Consider the following 19,265-nt stretch of genomic DNA (forward strand, 5'->3'; position numbering starts at 1 on the left):
AATAGGGGAATGAAACACAGTGGAACATAGGAACCTGCCTTATCAAAGTCAGATTATTGGTCCACTGAGCACAATACTGTCCACACCGACTGGCAGCCGGTCTCCAGGATTCAGGCAGGGGATGCTCCCAGCCCCACCTGTAGATAACAGGGATTGAACCTGGGACCTTCTGCATGCAGGTGAGATACCCTTAATCCCGTGGAGTGCCTAGAATCCTCAGCAGCGATACTCTAAACCGATTGCTGCTACTTTACAGACAATGGTCTTCCACAAAGCAGTGGGATTTTTGTCTCCCCCCCCCCCGGAAGGAGCAGAACTTCCCCACCCTCACTGTCTTTGCCACCTGGAGAACTTGACCTTTGGTGGGCATCATATGGACTGCCCCCATCCTACATGCTACCCTGAGATCTCCAAAGGACAGGCAGGACTCCAACAGAGGAAGAAGTCTAGGTGGATCAATAAAACAACCCATTCTCTGCTCTCCCACACTTTATTGTCAGCTGCAACATCTGGAAGAGGAATTTGGTGGTTCGGGAGGGCATTCAAATTTCACGAGTGTGCGCTGGCTGGAGGGCAATGGAAGCTGAGTTTCCAAAAACTGGAGTGCAGCATGTTAGCTGCTCCCAATATCAAGGGTCTGGAAACCATGTCTTATGAGGAACGGTTGAGAGAAGATTCTAACTCTTAACAGGAGGAAGAACGTTCTGTCAGTAAGAGCTGACAAAACTCCCTTAGAAAGTGGTTGTGGACTCTCTTTCCTTGGAGGTTTTAAGCAGAAGTTGGATGGCCATTTCTAATGTGTGCACGAGGTGAGATTCCTGCATTGCAGGGGGGTTGGACTAGAGGATCATCGGGACCCTTCCAACTTTAATATATATATATATATATATATATATATATATATATATATATATATATATATATATATTATCCTAACTTAAATATTACAGCACAGGGTAGAAAACAGCATCTTCCCTACAAGGTATGTATAGATTGACACAAGTTCTCTGGATATTAATCAAGTTTACCAACCTTTTTCTGGGCTTTTGTTTAAAGCATCAGCACCTTCACGGTCCTCAGGAGAAGAAACTAGGATAGAAGAGGAGGGTAAAAATGGACATGGGAAGCTGCCTCAAATCAGAGAGTTTATGGGTTGGTTTGGACAGAATGCTAAATCATACAAAGAGCCGCAATGAACACTGGGCTCATAACTTTCCCACACCTCCCCGCAACATGGCCACTTTTGCTTCCATCTTTTAATTACAGTATTTTTTCATAAATATTTTATTTATTGTTATTCAATTTTTTTCCTAACCTGATAATAAACATTCTTAATTTTGACAATGGCTTGCTGAAATAGGCCAATACCAAACTATAGTTTAAGAAGCTGGCTTGTTTCAACAAACCACTTGGTTAAGACAGAGGTTTTCAACATTTTTGGGTCCATGGCCCCCTTGACCAACTGCATTCTTTCTGAAGCACCCCTGTGGGGCTCAGAAGCCCAGTGATGTCACCCCTTGTCTGCACAGCAGGCAGCCTCTCACCCTTTTTCAAACACCCTCCCTTGGGGAGAGTTTCCTCCTCTCCTCTCCCCTCTCCTTGGGAGTCCTCTGGGCAGCTGCTGCTGCTGCCCCTGGTCTCTGAGTTCCCCCCCCCCAACAGAGGTAACTCCTCACACTGCCCTACAGGGGCCTAGGAAGCATCCCTTGGCCAGCCCCAGAGGCACCATTCACCTGGGGAGCTTGTAACCAGGGCTGCTGCAACAAACAGTTGTGGAAGCCTTTGGGAGGCAGAGATGTGAGAGGCCATTGGAGGAAGGGAGGGAAGGGAAGAGGGACAGAGGACAGTGTTGCCCGCGGCACCCATGACCATTCCTCAAGGCACCCCGGGGTTGAAAACCACTGGCTTAAGATGAACTACAGTTTAGGGTTCAGATGTTACACTTAACTTAAATTGAAGTGGAAGGGGTCTCAATTGCAATCCACTCTATTTTTCTGGTCTATTGCTTAGAAAGATATGAGATGCACACTTTAAAAATTCTCATTTCCTCCCTTAATGGACAAGCAAATGGCTGCAAACAGCTTAGCTATTGCCAAATACGATTTGCTGCATTTTTTTTTTTTTAAGGTAAAGTTTATTAGTGCTTCTGAGCCACTTTCGCAAAAAGGGAGCACCCTTACCACTTTAAATTACCCCTCTCTCCCAATTCTGCTTAAAAGAACAGAGGGAGTGAGGAGAGAGAGAACAGGATATAACAAGTCAAATTATAACAAATCATAATTAATGCACGATTTTAAAAAAGGACACCTAGAGGGTCCCAGAGTCTAAACACTATGTGAGCTTTGCACAAGTAAGGTAAAGGTAAAGGGACCCCTGACTGTTAAGTCCAGTCGTGAATGACTCTCGGGTTGTGGCGCTCATCTCGCTTTACTGGCCGAGGAAGCTGGCATTTGTCCGCAGACATCTGATCATGTGGTCAGCATGACTAAGCCGCTTCTGGTGAACCAGAGCAGCGAACGGAAAAGCCGTTTACCTTCCTGCCGGAGTGGTACCTATTTATCTACTTACACTGTGTGCTTTCGAACTGCTAAGTTGGCAGGAGCAGGGACCGAGTAACGGGAGCTCACCCCGTTGCGGGGATTCGAACCGCCAACCTTCTGCTCGGCAAGCCCAAGAGGCTCAGTGATTTAGACCACAGCGCCACCCGCGTCCCGCACAAGTAGATCATTACAAATGCTCATCAGGCAGTCTGGTGCAGCTCTAACAGACTCACTTCAGTCAATTCCGATTTCAGTATCTTTAAATGGTGGGGTGCAGTGTGGAGGGCAGCTTCTGTATGAAACTACAGACCTGAAAATCCTGCTTCCTTTGCTTCTCAGAAGTTGGGACCTAAAATGCACTTCTCAGCACTTCAAGTTGGGAGTTCTACTGCCGGTCCTCTTCCCAGTGGAATGGGGGGGATTAATCTCCGCCTGGTTCTATAAACAGAGCATGCTTGAGGCTTACCATTTAATTGGCTAAAGTGGATCAACTCTTCTTTAGATAGCCGAGTCCCTTTGGAAGGGCTTAGGGATTCCACTTCGGTGAAAGCTGCAAAAAAGAAAACAGAATTTTGAGGATAGCAGAGAACCACTGTCACTAGAACTTTGCATTTGCAAAGGACGTTCCACACACAAAACTTTTGCTTAGTTTATCCTTGCCGCCCATTATTCCCATTATACAGATGGAGAACAATGTCTGAAGAAGATCATTCCTGCCTCAGGCCACAATTGGAGCTGCTCACCAATCCCTGCCATATAGCAAGCAGCAAAATTGGTATCCTGTTCTTCCTCGAAAGAGCTTGGGGATATATCTCGCCCCCCCCCCCCCGCCATTCTCATTTTCACAATAGCCCTGAGAGGTAATTTCTCAATGAAAGCAACCTACTTTTCTACACAAAATAGTCAAAGCAGCTAATAAGGTAAAAACATAAAACAATAAAATAACTGAAATATTAAAACAGCAGTGATAGGCTAGGACCTGGGGGGGGGGGCAAGTTTCAAATCCAGATTCAGCCATGAACTTCACTAGCTGATCTTGGGCTTGTCACTGTCTTTCAGCCTACCTTGCAGGGTTGCTGAGCGGATGAGAGAGAAAGAGAACCACATATGCCATTATGAGCTCCTTGGAGGAAAGCAATGAAGCTAATAAAATTGCATTTAATAAACACAGAGAATGCAAGCGAGATCTTTCACAATCCCAGGCAGGCAATGGAACAACTCACCTGGAGGTATGTGCAATTTGAAAAGCAGCTTCAGCTTTTGGGTAAAGCTCCCATGATACATGACATCTAACAAACAGAGAAGGATTGGGGGGGGGAGGGAGAAAGATTATTCATATTCAGAAGTCTTGGGTGTACATGGGAGCATCATCCCCAACTCTTGCTGCCTGGGTGTAATGAAACTGCTACTAGACTCAAATCTCCTAGTTGAATCTACTGTCAGAGGCTGCAATGCTTTGCATGCAAAAGGCCCCAGGTGTAATCCTTGCATCTCAGTGTAGGCTTAGAGGATGGATGAGAATTATGATGATGGTAAGCATCTGCTTTGCATGTAGAAGGTTCAATCACCGCATCTCCAGGTAGCACTGGGAACTGGCCACTGCCCAAGACCTCGAAGAGCTGCTGCCAGTCAGTGTGGACAGTACTGAGGTACATGGGCCAATGAGTCTGACTCAGGATAAGGTTCTTATCCCAGGTTCTTAAGTGGGCAATAATGGGCGTTAAGGAGAAATAGTATAACCTGCTAAGATTATTAGCGTATATAGAACCAGCTCTCTAAAAACGAACAGTGGGTCACAAATATTTGGTTCCAAATCGATTAGAAAGAAATTCAAATAATTTTACAAAAAACATTATATACAAAGGACCTGGGGGGGAGGGGGTTTCAAGCTGACAATACTTAGAAACTAAAAGGTCAGAGAAAATTACAGATGAACAAAAACCGTCTTTAGTAGCACCAATAAAGCTGAAAGATATAACTAAAGCAATAAAGAAATTTAAGCCACGTAAAGTGGCAGGCATGGATGGTAAACCTAGATATTTCTATAAAAAATTATCTGAGATGTTATTGTCCCAGAAAAATCCAGAATCATACAGGCCTATCTCATTAAAATGAAATAAATAAATAAATCACTGGCATTTTAGTGGATAGAATGGCAAAAATACTACCAAACATAACCTGTTGAGGCTGCTTCCACTGCTATTCTTCCAAATGGACAGTGAGTCCATTGGCAAATAATCAACCCAGCCCAAGACTGAGGAGCACATAACCCTCTCGTGCACCCCCCTCCATGGCATGCATTCAGTAGTGTACCCAGAGCAGAGGCAAATTCTTTGAAGTTTATAAGCCCATCTAGGTTCTCATCCAGCAACCGGAATGTCCACAGAGCGAGGGAGTCCCTGTTTGCACAATGCGCCCAGGGGCTCAGGAGGTGGTAGAGGACACGGAACTGCTGGCAGTCAATGCGATACTGGTCCAGGTAGGGGAGGCTGGGGTCATGGTGCTTCAGGGCCGGGCTGTCCATGCTCCAGTAGCAAGAGAGAAAATGCTCCTTCTGCAAAATATGCACAAAAACCCATGTGTTAAATAAGCGCAAGACCTGCGGGGGAGAAAGAACAAGGATAAGAACAATTCCGAAAGGGGACGTTGCTTCCGTGTTGTCGCTCAGAGGTAACATTTCCCCTACCTACAACTTTTTGTTGTTGTCTTTGCTGCATACAAAAACATGTAGCCACCCCCATCCCCCCCCCAAAGGCAGAGAGATGGAAAGAAGACATAGTCGCTACCAGAGAAGAATGGCAGATTGAACTGTTGGGGACTATGCAGAAATGGCAAAAAACGACCAGAAGAATTAGGAATCAGGAAGACCAAAATTTTAATAAAGAATGGGGAAAATATGTAATTTATATTGACAATCATTGTAAGCAATTAAAGTTATTAGTAGGACTTGAATGTTGGGACTATGGTTGCCATGGAGATTTAATAGAACTAGATCAACAGAGAAGATGCAGGAGGGGGAAAAAGTTAACATAAGGAGCCACAAAGGGAAGGAAGGAAGTCCATGGGAATTTATGGAATTCATATATTTTTTTTGGTTGCTTGATGCTTAAATTTGAAAATTAAATTAATTTTTTTTAAAAAAAAAAAGCAGAGAAAAAGAAAGAAAAGGAATGCAGAAATGATTTTTTAAAATTTATTTTTACAACTGCAAACCAGCATACAAAATTACAATCTTACTTGATGGAATATCTGGTAGTATTTATTAACCATAATGAATAATGAAAAGCTTGGGGGATATGGGGATATCCTGCCCTGTTAATTATAGTCAAAGGAGAAAAACAAATATGCCCCGAAATTGTCAGATTGAGTCTCTCTCCAGCATCCGTTTGTGTTCAGGTCAAGCGTCCTGGCAAACCGATGTTCCAGACATTTGTGAACCATGTTCAACATAGTAAAGCATCAGAGATAACACTGACAATGTCTGCTGGTCAGTAGAAACGCTAGCTGTGCATTCAACTAGTACCGTTCCGCCTGAAATCACAGCTTGTAGTTTGTGGGGAGTGCATCTTTAAAATGATATTGCACACACACACACACACACATACAAAATATCATTCTGATGCTTTAGTGGGGGGGGGGGGAGAGAGAGAGAGAGAGAACACCACCTAGAGATTACAGTATAAAAATATGAAGTGACTTGATAAATGCTTTAAAAATAAGTAGCATTGCCTATTTCTTGGGGACTGCAGAAGCAAAAGGGGACAAAGAACAAAAAGGATGCTGATTGCTATTCAAGCAAACTGGAAATAAATGTGCATTTACAGCTCCTCACTTTGTTTCAGCCTTGAAACACTAATTCCACTTCTCTACTTCTTCTTGTGTCCCTTGTCTTTTCAGTTTCCAAGCCCTTGGCAGGGCCTGTATCATCTGCTCTCAGTGTCTTTACACAGTGGTACCCTGGTTCTTGAATTTAATCTATTCCGGGAGTCTGTTCGACGATTCGAAAACCAAGGCACAGCTTCGGATTGGCTGCAGGAGCTTTCTACACTCAATCAGAAGCTGTGGAAGCCATGTCGGATGTTCAGCTTCTGAAAAATGTTCGCAAAATGGAACACTCACTTCCAGGTTTGCAATCCTTCCAGTAGCACCTTAGAGACCAACTAAGTTTGTCATAGGTATGAGCTTTCTATGACAAACTTAGTTGGTCTCTAAGGTGCTAATGGAAGGATTTCTTATTTTTATTTTGACTGCGTCAGACCAACACGGCTACCTACCTGTAAGCCGTTCAACTACCAAGGTACCACTGTATTGATATCAGCCCCTATGGGAAACTATGGTTTGTATCCAACGTAGCACTACATCACCAACCGGTCGATACAAGGATTTACACTTGCACAACAGGACTTCTGTTGGCTCTCCTCCCTTCTGCACACACCCCAAACTTGTTCTAGGGTTTCCCAAACTGCCCAGTGATTTGGGGAGAACATGGAGTACATGCAGGGCCGGTGCGTCCATTTAGGCGGACTAGGCAATTGCCTAGGGCGTGAAAATGGAGGGGGCGCTGGCGAGCCTGCCCCGCAAAACCCCCGCCGCCCTCCCAAGGCGCGCACTCACGCTCCTCCTGCCCATGGAGGGAACGCCACGAGCTCCTCAGCGGCTGCCGCAAGCGAGCGGTGGCAGCGCCCGTAGCTGAAGGCTTCAGCTACAGGCGCTGCCGCCGCCGCCACTCACTCACCACCGCCGCCGAGGAGCCCCCAGCATCCCCTCCACAGGCGGGAGGAGCGCGAGCCAAAAGGAGAGCTCAGGGCCCTCCCGCCTATGGAGGGGACACCGAGAGCCTCCCAGCGGTGGCTGCAGCGAGCGAGCGGTGGCGGCAGCGGCGGCAAGCGCCCGCAGCTGAAGCCTTCAGCTATGGCCGCTGCCGTCGCCACCGCCACCTGCTCGCTGAGGAGCTCATAGGGTCCCCCCCCATAGGCGGGAGGAGCGCGAGCCAAAAGGAGAGCTCAGCGCCCTCCCGCCCACGGAGGGGACACTGTGAGCTCCCCAGCGGCTGAAGCGAGCAAGCAGCGGCAGCGCCCGCAGCTGAAGCCTTCAGCTATGGGTGCTGCCGCCGCCGCCGCCGCTGAGGAGCTCAAAGCGTCCCCTCCACAGGCGGGAGGGCGCCGAGCTCCCCCCTTGGCCCGCGCTCCTCCCGCCAATGGAGGGGACGCAGGGGCATCAGCGGTGTTGTGCGTGCGTCATGACGCATGCGCCCGGGGGGCGCCAGAAGTTGTTTTTGCCTAGGGCGCAAAAAGCCCTAGCACCGGCCCTGAGTACATGAGGGATGAGAAGAATGTTTGGGGCAGGGGGAGTCCCTCTATACAAGCATAAATCCTTGCACTGACAGATTGGTTACTTAACACTGTATTGAATATAAACTAATAACTGCTTTGGGGAAAATACAATAAAAATAAATGAATGATATTTATTATTATTATTTTAAAAAGAAGATCAAGAAGAGCTAGCCAGTTTCTAGGAGTTAATCAAATCTCCTCTGTTCTGTCGGAGGTGTGTCACAGTAGGCTACTCAAGAGGAAACAAAGAAATTTTGGGAAACAAGCGCATTAGGCGAAAACAGCTTCTCACCTTGAATAATTCATACAGCTCTTCCAGGTTGCTAGGACTTATTTTCACATCCTGGGAGATAACACGCAGCTACAGAGGACAGAATGAGAGCAACCAAGTTAGGAGGATGTAAAACTCATTTCCCCCTCAGTTCTTTGTGCTTTGACATTAGCTGATTTTCAGCTCGTAAAAAAAGAGGCTGATTTCATCAGGCACAGAAGGAAAAAACTGAGGACCTCTTGTGCACTTGGGTCAAAACACTTTTAACTTAAACTCTTCCATGTCCCCTTCAACCGCTGAATGCAACCGCCTCAAATTTCTGAGCAAAGCCATTTTAGCGTGAAGACAAGGTGCATCTGTGTTCATTAGGAACCCCAAGTTCCCACGCCTCTCTGTCTGGCCCTGTAGATCACTACACCTGTCTTCAGGCAATGTCCCTTGCAGACCCTGCTTCACACTCTTTGTAGAAAAGGAAAATTTTCCTTTGTGGCCCTGCTCGCTTCTGGCCTGTACCCCTTGGGAATGTGCCCCTCATGAAAAAGGTTCCCTACTCCCTTAAGAACAGAAACAAACCAATAACCTTCCACCACACGCAGTTTAAAAGGCAATAGCTTAATTAGCCAAAGGCCTGGGAGAAAAGGAACATTTTTGCCTGGTGCCTAAAGGTGTATAATGAAGGTGCCAGGCGAACCTCCTGGGGAGAGCATTCCACAGACGGGGAGACACTGCAGAGAAGGCCCATTCTTGTGTTCCCACCTTCTGGATCTCTCAAGGGGGAGGCACACAAAGAAGGGCCTCTCAGATGATGATCGCAGAGTCTCGGGGTCTGGTTCAGTTCATATAGAGAGAGAGGCGGTCCTTGAGGTATTGCAGTCCTGAGTCATTTAAAGCAGTGTCAAGCCACTTTAAATAGTCACCCCCAAAGAATAGGTACCCCCCAAAATCCTAGGGTGTTAAGGGTGCTGAGAGGTGTTAGGAGACCCCTGTTCCCTCACAGAGCTGCAATTCCCAGAGTGGTTTCACAGTCAACCCCTCTTCCCAGGGAACTGTGGCTCTGTGAGGGAAACAGGGCGGGGGGGGGGGCGTTCCTCCTAACAATTCTCTGCACTTTAACAAGCTACAGTTCCCAGCCGTCTTTGGAGGAGGCCATGACTGTTTAAACTGGTACGATACTGCTTTAAATGTATAGCGCGGATGAGATTTAGGTCTAAGCATGTGCAGCTGAAATAACCACATAGTTGCCCGCTGCTTCCCTTCTTGGATTTCTGACTGTAAGCCCCTTGAGGCAGATATCTATCCAGTTGTACTCTTAAAATAAAAAAAGAGCATATTATTACAGCAATAGTGCACAGCCAGCAAATAAAATGACAACTACGATGAAACATTGTGAAGTTACCATATAATGAACGGGATGGCTAATGTTCTTGTGCCACACAGCACAGTATGCAGTTCACTCACCACATTGTGCTTCGTAGTGACCTCCAGGGTCTGAATGACATACAGCCTGTTACGGCGCCGCATGCTTTCTACTTCCTCAAACCGGATGTCTCCATATTTCTAGGAGAAGAGCAGGAATCCATCAGGCCGCTTCCAGGGGCAGACCTAACTGGATTGGGATGCTGTAAGATTCTGGCTACCTGAACAGCGGGATGCAAGACGCAATAGGGCTGGTAAGCCTCTCCTACCAGGGAAGCATTGGAAGTGCAATAGCAGGGATCATTCTGTGTGGAACTAAAGGGTTAATTCTGTTATCTGTAAGAAGGCTTAAGGGGGGGGGGTGTTGCTTAGCCACCAGACAAAGTGCCTTGATGCTTGCCCTGAATGTCTGTGCAGATCTGCAGGAGCTTTTCCTCTGTATGTTTGGTTAAATGTCTCCCAGCTTTGTACACTGCCTAATGTCAGAAAGGCAAAACCGCTCTGTTCCTTTCCCCTCAAATTATATACAGGTTTTGTTCAGTTTTCCTCAGTAAAATGCTCTCAGAATTTCTTTTCTCTTTGGATTATGTCTGCGTTATTTAAGCGACTGTACTATCAGGAAGCAGTTTCTAAGATGGGAGGGAACCCCCAGTTCTCACAAAGCCTGGTTTACTTTTGGGGCTAGAGTGTCCAACTAGGACTTGAGAGACCAGGGTTCAAATCCCTACTCTACTATGAAGCTCAATGGATCAGCCACCGCCTCTTAGCCTATCCTACCCCACAGGGTTGCTTTTTAATTGATTTATCATAAAACATATGCACAAACTGACACATAGACATATAAACAATAACAGACCCATATACATAGCATATTCAATATAAAAAGCAAATTATTGAGATGCAGTTACATATACCATGTTTCTCCGAAAATAAGACACCGTCTTATATTTCTTTTTCCTCCAAAAAACACACTATGGCTTATTTTCAGGGAAGGTCTTATTTTTTCCTCCTCCTCCTTCTCCTCCTGCCGCGGCCGGCATTGCTGCTGCGCCTATCACTATGTGTTATTTTGGGGGTATGGCTTATATTCCTTGAATGCTTAAAAATCCTGCTACATCTTATTTTATGGCTACGTCTTATTTTCGGAGAAACAGGGTATAGCCAAGTTTTAAAGATGTGTCTATATAGCCCAACCACAACGAGGAGTCACAGGATGAGTACTTATTTGACTCTCCATATTTATATAATCAAAAAATGGAGACCATTTTGGCTTCACCCCAGATTGCCCAACTACATCTGAACAGATGTTCATATAAAACAAATGTACATTGCTCCATCACAGGTTTGTTGTGGGGATTAAATAAGGGGCAGGACCATGCGTGCCACCCTGAGCTTCTTGGAGAAAAAGTTTCGGATATAAATGCAGTAAAACAAATAGTCCTGAGGGCTGCCCCAGGAGGTAGAAGGGTCTCTTTCACTGGAGGTATTTAAGCAGAATCTGGAAAGCTATCCCATTAGGAATGCATCCTAGAGTCTGCCCTGAACAGTGGGGCTAGATTACTTCTAAGGCAGGGGTCAGCAAACTTTTTCAGCAGGGGGCCGGTCCACTGTCCCTCAGACCTTGTGGGGGGCCGGACTATATTTTGGGAAAAAATATGAACAAATTCCTATGCCCCACAAATAACCCAGAGATGCATTTTAAATAAAAGGACACATTCTATTCATGTAAAAACACCAGGCAGGCCCCACAAATAACCCAGAGATGCATTGTAAATAAAAGGACACATTCTACTCATGTAAAAACATGCTGATTCCCATACCGTCCACGAGCCGGATTGAAAAGGCAATTGGGCCGCATCCGGCCCCTGGGCCTTAGTTTGGGGACCCTGTTCTAAGGCCCCTCATTCTATTATTGGATACCTTGAAGGAGAAAACCATTTTACCCACAAGAGAGAGAACTCTAGGTGGTTTGTTGAACAGGCAGTGACAATGCAGGAAAGAGGGGGAAACAGCACCCACCCCTCTGAAGCCAGTTGGTTTTACGAACCTCGTTGGACTCTCGAATCAAGTCCGTGATGTCCACTTTGGGGTGAGAGCTCTTGCCTTCATTTGCACCCGAGGCCTGCTGCACGGCTGGAGGCAGAGGGCTGTCCTTGTTGGTAACACTGTCAAAAAACCTTGATTTGCAATAAAAAAGGGAGGGGGGACATGTACAAAACATAGTGAATTAAAAGTGAGTAGAAATGAGTATTTTATAATAATAAAAGACCACAAAGAAAAACCTTGTTGTGCATGAAAAATAATAATTATATAAATGTGCCAACCTGCTATTTTGTTTATTAGTGTTGAGTAGGGCAGCTGTGGCTATTTTATATTTTTTTGTTGAGGAGGGGTCATCAGCACAGCGCCTGGGGGTGGGCAAGTCAAGACTGCCCATAGCGCCCATGAAATTTCTCAGTGAGCACCACATTAAAAAAGGATAGTGCCTGAAAGATGGTTTGCTCTTCATTCCCACAGTTCCTGTTTGCCCACTTTTCACTGGATGCCAGGAGGGAAAATTCGCCCCCACTTTTGTTCAGAACAGAGGAGTAAAGAGTTTTTGCCAGCGAGCGAGTGATTTTGTGTCTTCATTCTGCATTTTTATGTTGTGGACCACCCTGTGATCTTTGGATGAAGGGCGGTGTTGTGTATTGAGTCAAATGATTTTATATATGTATTACTATTGTCTGTATTTGCATCAGGGTAAAGTAACTGCCTTTTGGTTCCAGAGGGTACAGCTACTATTGGTTCATTTAAGCTGCTGTATTTGGATCCTCTGTCTTATTGGTTTCCTCCAAAAGGCAGCACTGTGATTGCCTGATATTGTTCCCTCCAAAATGTATCCCTTTCTAGCTAGTCCCCTGTCCCTATAAATGTAGCCTTCCTGCCCTCACAGTCAGTCTTGTTCACTTTAATAAAGAGCTGTTACAGGAGAACTGTCTCCAGCATGTTATGTCAAGAGAGCTGAAATCACAAATCCCACGTCACAACAGGCGGCACACAAATTTTAACGATGGTGATTGTGATTGTAGGTGCCCTTCCCCGCGCCCCCAGGCCCCACCATGAAGCACACTTTGTAGTCCAATCTCTCTTTCTGTTCTTTTTAGATATGGCAGCCATTTTGTGTTACACCCCCCCCCCCCAAGCACAACACATAATATGTCTCATGTCAGCCATTTTGTGACTGGCGCCCACAGCACTTTCTCAAAATTCCACTGCTTTGCTGCTGCTGAAGCTACATTTTTTTTCACAATGTATTTCACCCTGTTTTTTATTGTGTTTTGCTGCTTTTGACTGGAAGCTGCATTGTGCTGCCCATCAATTAAAACAGAAAGCAAAAGGTTATTATAAATTCTGGTGGTGGGGTATGGGTGGGGATCCTAGACCAGGGGTCCCCAGACTTACCGTGCAGTGGGCCGGTGCCCGCCGCGCCGACCGCGCGGCGGGCCGGAGGGTAGGGGAGTGCGCGCGCAGCGGGCCGGAGGGCGGGGGAGTGCGCGCCCGTGCGGGGAAAAAATCGCCGAAAATCGCTTGTGCGCATGCGTATGGGCCTCCCCCGACCCGGAAGTGCATCGGAAATGACCTCTTCTGGGTCGGGAGAGGCCCATACGCATGCGCACAAAGGATTTTTGGTGATTTTTTAGATCGTCGCCGCGCCGCGCACCGTAAGAGCGGGCGGCGGGGGTCGTCGCGGGCCGGATTGGGAGGCCGATTGGGCCGCATCCGGCCCGGGGGCCGTAGTTTGGGGACCCCTGCCCTAGACAGAGGCCTAATCTGAAAAGGACAAAAATATCCACATTACTCCAGTTGTATTCAAGTTACAATCCAATATCACTGGATTCCATTGTGGTGTCATTTCTAAGGTGGCAGATGAAGGGCAGCTTACAAATTTTAATAATAATAATAGCGGCAATTGTTGTTTTGGGGGTAAGAATGTTGGACTAGGACCTGGAAGTCAAGGGTTTGAATCCTCACTCAGCCACAAAGCTCACTGGATGACCTTGGGCCAGTCACCATCTCTCAGCCTAACTTAACCTCACAAGGATAAAATGGTGAGCAGGGAACCTCTATGCTACCCTGAACCCTTTGGAAGGAAGGTGGACTATGAATGTAATCGTAAATAAATTCAGCCCAGACACTGAGGTCCAGCTCCGAGGGTCTTCTGGCGGTTCCATCACAGAGAAGCAAAGCTACAGGGAACCAGGCAGAGGACCTTTTCAGTAGTGGTGCACCCATGTGGAATGCCCTCCCATCAGATGTCAAGGAAATAAACTACCACCTGACTTTTAGAAGACATCTGAAGGCAGCCCTGTACAGTGGTACCTTAGTTCCTGAATGGCTTAGTTGTTGAACAAATCGGCTCCTGAATGCCGCAAACCTGGAAGTAAGTGTTCTGGTTTGCAAACGTTTTTCGGAAGCTGAACATCCAATGAGGCTTCTGCTGCTTCCACTTAAGTGCAGGAAGCTCCTGCAGCCAATTGGAAGCCGCACCTTGGTTTTCGAACAGTTTTGGGATTTGAAAGGACTCCCGGAACAGATTAAGTTCGAGAACCAAGGTACCACTGTATTGGGAAGTTTTTAATGTTTGATGCATTGTGTTTAATTTATTGGAAGCTGCTCAGAGTGGCTTGGGAAACCCAAGATGGGCAGCATATAAATAGATTATTATTGGTGGTAATAGTAGCAACAAGTTGAACCAAACGGCACTTATTTCTGAGTCAATATGAACAGAACTGCACTGTCAGGTCAAGCATCTTAGCTTTTTCTTCTTTAAAAAGGCTCTGTTACCTGTTGAGGACAGTCACAGCTTCTGCATCATCCTTACAAGTCAGCAGCCTGTCCATGTTATAATCTAGCACAGCCAGGCCCAGCTGCAGAACGGCCTTGATCCCGTCATAGAAGAAGCAGTCAACCACATTGACCGCACTCTCGATGGGCAGCACACTGATGAACAGAGTGAGGAACCAGGACAGGGAGACAGAGGAGAAGAACGTCATGTCGGTCATGTGCTCCGTCAGCTGTGGCAGATAGTTCCTGATCAGCTCCTCAAACACCGCTTGGTCTACCAAGGCACCTGCAAGATATGATAGCCACCTTCAAATATCTGAACGGCTGCCACACAGAAGAGGGAACATGCTTGCTTTCTCCTGCTCTGGAAGAGAACCAATGGATTTAGGCGAATTTAGGACAGTGTAACTGGTTACCCCGCTGTATGGCCAATCTATCCGGAAGATAAATTGTATTTCGAGGAGTTAGTAATCTGACATGGTTACCCTGTCTCTTGTTAAGTTCCTTGATGGCATGAAGAACAGCCTTTAATGTCCTAATCAGTTGGGAGGAAGTGCTAGTGCTAGGTACCTTCTTTGATGCTGGACATTGTTTTGAGAAAGTGAGGCATTGGGAGGGGGTGGCTAATGAATAATTTGCACGTAGCCAGGAATGAATGACGTAGCCAGGAATGAATGACGTAGCCAGTCGGGCAAGCCACACAGGGTAGCTAGTTATAAATCAGATAGTTGTGGGCAGAGTTTTGGAGAAGCTCGTGCATGGACTGATCGGCCACAGGGCCAAGCAAACTGAGGCTACCTGGGGGAGTCACTTCGCCGCTTCTTGAGGCTTCCAAGTGGCAGATTGAAGTGCTTGCTTGGTATGTATATATTGCTTGCTGCTTAGAATAAAATCTTTAATCTTCTCACTCACTTGTGTTTTGTATGACTTCTGAATCTCATTTTAAAAGAACCACCTTGCATTTGGCAAGACACCTGCCCATGGCTCTGAGACAAGAGGGTGACTCCTGCCTCCTTCCCAAAGCCTAGTAAGTTCTTAGTTCAGAAAAGAGGTCCTAGAGTCCTCCTGCCTCTTTGCCAAAGCCTAGTTAGTAGTTGTCCAGCTTTAGGAAGGAGATAGGACCCCACCAGAGCCTCATGCCTTCTCCCAAAGTCTTGTACCTCACTTATCTGGTTTTAGGAAAGTGGCGCGAGGGCTGGGCAGGTGGGGCATCAAATTTTGGCCTTGCACACGAACGATATTACGAAAGCCCTCCCCTGCAATGGATTCGAATTAGAAGGAAGGAGATTCTGACTAATCATCAGGAAGAACTTTCTGGCAGTAAAAGCTCCTCAGGAGGTGGTGGACTCTCCTTCCTTGGAGGTTTTTAAGCAGAGGTTGGATGGCCATCTGTCATGGATGTTTTAGCTGAGATTCCTGCACTGCAGGGGGTTGGACTAGATGACTCTCGGTGTCCCTTCCAATTCTATGATTCTAAGAGAAGGGGAATGACTGGATTATGTTCGGGAAAGTGTATTTAAGCTGATTGAAAGATCAACTTATATATTCTTTTGGAAATGCTCTGCAAGAGAGGAAAGTAGAATCGACATCAGGTCCTGCTTCACCTGGTCTTTCCCCTCACGCACACAGCCAACAGGCACAATCTTCCCTGTAGGAAGGAAGAAGCACAGGAGGCAGGCAGGTAAACTCAACAACAGAACCAGCTCCGGTTTGAATGTCCTCTCCTCCATCAAAACACAGGACCAACAGTACATTTTATTTATTTGTGAACTGCCTGGGGTGCCTTTGAATTAAGGCATCACTATAAATGGAAGGAAAGGAGGGAGGGAGGGAGGGAGGGAGAAAGGGGGGGGGTAGAAAGGACTGGGACTGTCCAAATGCCCAGAGAATCACTGCTACTCTATGGAAGCAGCACTTATCTGGATGGGCCAGTGGCCTCAGCTCAATATAGGGCAGATTCCTATGACCGAAACATAAAGTTCTGGCTCCAGATGTTGAGAGGCCCCTTGGACAAGGAGCACTCCATGGGTCCCCTTCCCTGAGCAGGCACCTCCACTATCTCTGCAACCTGTTCCATATAGCAGCACTGCTCGTTCCAAGAGGAAGGGTCTCTTGCCATTGGGACTAATGCACTGGGAATCAAATGCTGGAATCTACTCTTACTGCACAGCCTATTCCTTTCATGTGCGAAAGCAATCATTAAAGTGAAGCAGTACCAATGATTCGGCGGTTGAAATAATCGGGCAGCATCCTTTCGCACACAGCAACCAGGAGCCAGAAAGCTTCTTCCTCCTTGGCGTAAAGGAGCAGCACTGATGTCAGAATGTTCATTGCCTATCGAGCACAGCAAGCAGTGTTAGGAGGGAGAGAGATGTACGTCATTTCGTAAAAAGGACATCGAGGGACTAGTTCTGCTCCTTGCAAAGCCTGCTTAGCCCTGAATGTGGCACTTCCCGAATGCACAACCACCACCTTATTCTTAAGCGTTTGGGAAGCACTATAAAGGTAGGTAAAGGTAAAGGACCCCTGGATGGTTAAGTCCAGTCAAAAGCTACCATGGGGCTACGGCGCTCATCTCGCTTTCAGGCTCAGGGAGCCGGTAGACAGCTTTCCAGCTCATGTGGCCAGCAGGACTAAGCCGCTTCTGGCACAAAGGGGAACCGTGACGAGTGCCAGAGTGCATGGAAAAGCCATTTACCTTCCTGCCGCAGTGGTACCTATTGATCTACTTGTGTTGGTACACTTTCAAACTGCTATGTAGGCAGGAGCTGGGACAGAGCAACGGGGGCTCACCCTTTCACACTGCTGACCTTACGATCTGCAAGCCCAAGAGGCTCAGTGGTTTAGACCAGTGGTCCTCAACCACCCGGCCACGGACTGGTAGTGGTCCGTGGATCAATTGGTACCGGGCCGCCTAAGGATCATTAAATACAATTAAATTAAAATTATTAAATCAAAACAATCTAAATAAAATATAAACAATAAACGTCCCCCCCTCAGTGGGCCGCAGTAAAATTATCAAACGTTGAATGGTCCGCGGCGATAAAAAGGTTGGGGAGCACTGGTTTAGACCACAGCGCCAACTGCCTCCCACTGTGCGCAGGGGTGAGCAGGTTATCTCCCAACAACCCACCATTGGCCAACTTTGACAGGTGTCTATATTCTGACATCACTGCGATGTCAGGTGACTGACAGGTGGGTGTGTCAAAAATCATTCTCCTTATGTGGCCAAAAGCAACAGGAACCTAAGCACAATCCCTAACAGGATTAGGGGAACTCTAAGGTTTGCAAAAAATAAAAATAAAAAAGTGCTTTGGACCCCAAACAGCTTGGTGGGGACTGGGCATGCTTTTTTGGCAAAGAATGCTAAGTAACTGGTTAGGGAAGTTCCCTGTTTAGGGAAGCTTTGAATGTTTAATAGATTATTGTATTTTAATATTCTGTTGGAAGCCACCCAGAGTGGCTGGGGAAACCAGGGCAGGGTTGTTGTTGTTGTTGTTGTTGTTGTTATTATTATTATTATTATTATTATTATTATTATTATTATTATTATGAGAGGGGAACAGAAAACGAGGGGGAAGGAGGATGAAATGGAAAAGGACATAGCATCCCTGGACAGGTGCATCCAGTGTGGAACTGGTACCATTACAAGCGCCACAAAATACTCCTCCTGCACTTTCAAGAGACTGATCTTTCCTTTGTGCGGTGGTGCCCACACTCTGGAACTCCCTGCCAATTGACATCAGGCAGGTGCCTTCTCTGTAGTCTTTTCTGCACCTACTTGAAACATTTTTGTTTAGGCAAGTCTACCCAGACATGTAGAAGTTACATGTGTTTTATTTATAAAGCTGATTTTAATAATCTTTAGAATGCTTCAAATACACCTTTCTACTGTTTCTCCCCTCCCCACACCGGAATTTTAATGCTCTGTTTTATATTTTTGCAACCCCCTGAGAAGTATAGTATATACTTTTTTGTTAAACAAAACAAAACCTCTGCTGCCAGCCTTTTCTCTCCAGGTCCCATTTGTACATATACTATGAACAAACAAAACAATTTAAAAAGAAGAAGAAAAAGAAAAGTTAGCAGTTTGCAGACTATACAAGGATGGCTGGGGCCACAGGCAAGTCTCACCTGGCAATATCCTATCTTAGGGTTCCTGTAGGCGTACGCCGTGAGAACCCTCCTCAGGGCAGAAATGCCTGTGTCGCTCTGGAAAGCTGGATGCTCGGGCAAGGAGCGGCGCAGATCACGTTCGATTTCATCCGTTGCCAAAGTACACGTGCCCAAGGACCTCTCCACCATGTCGGTGTAATAGCCAGGGTGCGTAGCCATGTCATTTGCAGCACCTGCCAAGGTGTTTAGGTCACACTGTTACAGAACAACCAGGAAGAGGACATTTGCATTTTCCCTGCAACACTTATAAGAGCTGAGTGTGCTTATTCAGGCCACCATGTCTGAATAAGGGCTCAAGGCTGATTTGCACCCATGGATTTGCTCCCCACCTTTGATGCAGCCTTTGCCAACCTGGTGCCTTGCAGGCATTCCAAACTACAACTCCCCATCAGCTCCAGCCAGCACGGGCCGGCACCAGGCTGGCAAAAGCTCAGCTAATGCGCAGGGATCATTTTAAGCAGCCTTCTGGGAATAAACCACCTAGACCAGTGCTACTCAAACTGGGATCCTGACATGCAGTGCTCCTGTGTGGGTCACACAATTTCTCTTTCCCCATCATTCCAACCCTCCTCTTTAACTGGGCTAGCACCAAACTATTACCTGCTCTGCAGCCCCTAGAGTCACAGGCAGCGCCAGGGGGCTGCTGTGCCCCGGGGGGAGGGGGGAAGCATCCCTCAAAAACAAGGGACTCGTCCTCTATTT

General features: G+C 46.7%; 1 protein-coding gene across 1 annotated transcript in view; it reads right to left on the reverse strand.

Moving 5' to 3' along the window:
- The window catches only part of TBC1D8B (TBC1 domain family member 8B), a 47,769-nt gene that overhangs the window by 6,269 nt on the left and 22,235 nt on the right, over positions 1-19,265 (reverse strand). Inside the window, exons 10-19 of the mRNA XM_035113279.3 lie at positions 18,522-18,736; positions 16,604-16,721; positions 14,388-14,673; positions 11,608-11,737; positions 9,603-9,701; positions 8,166-8,234; positions 4,854-5,094; positions 3,764-3,829; positions 3,007-3,090; positions 1,033-1,089 (exon numbers count right to left, since the gene is read on the reverse strand). Of these exons, the coding sequence (XP_034969170.1) occupies positions 1,033-1,089; positions 3,007-3,090; positions 3,764-3,829; positions 4,854-5,094; positions 8,166-8,234; positions 9,603-9,701; positions 11,608-11,737; positions 14,388-14,673; positions 16,604-16,721; positions 18,522-18,736 (1,365 nt within the window). The remainder of the gene's footprint in view (positions 1-1,032; positions 1,090-3,006; positions 3,091-3,763; positions 3,830-4,853; positions 5,095-8,165; positions 8,235-9,602; positions 9,702-11,607; positions 11,738-14,387; positions 14,674-16,603; positions 16,722-18,521; positions 18,737-19,265) is intronic.

The sequence above is a fragment of the Zootoca vivipara genome, chromosome Z2 (assembly GCF_965207765.1).
Source record: "Zootoca vivipara chromosome Z2, rZooViv2.hap1.1, whole genome shotgun sequence".
Lineage (NCBI taxonomy): Eukaryota > Metazoa > Chordata > Lepidosauria > Squamata > Lacertidae > Zootoca > Zootoca vivipara.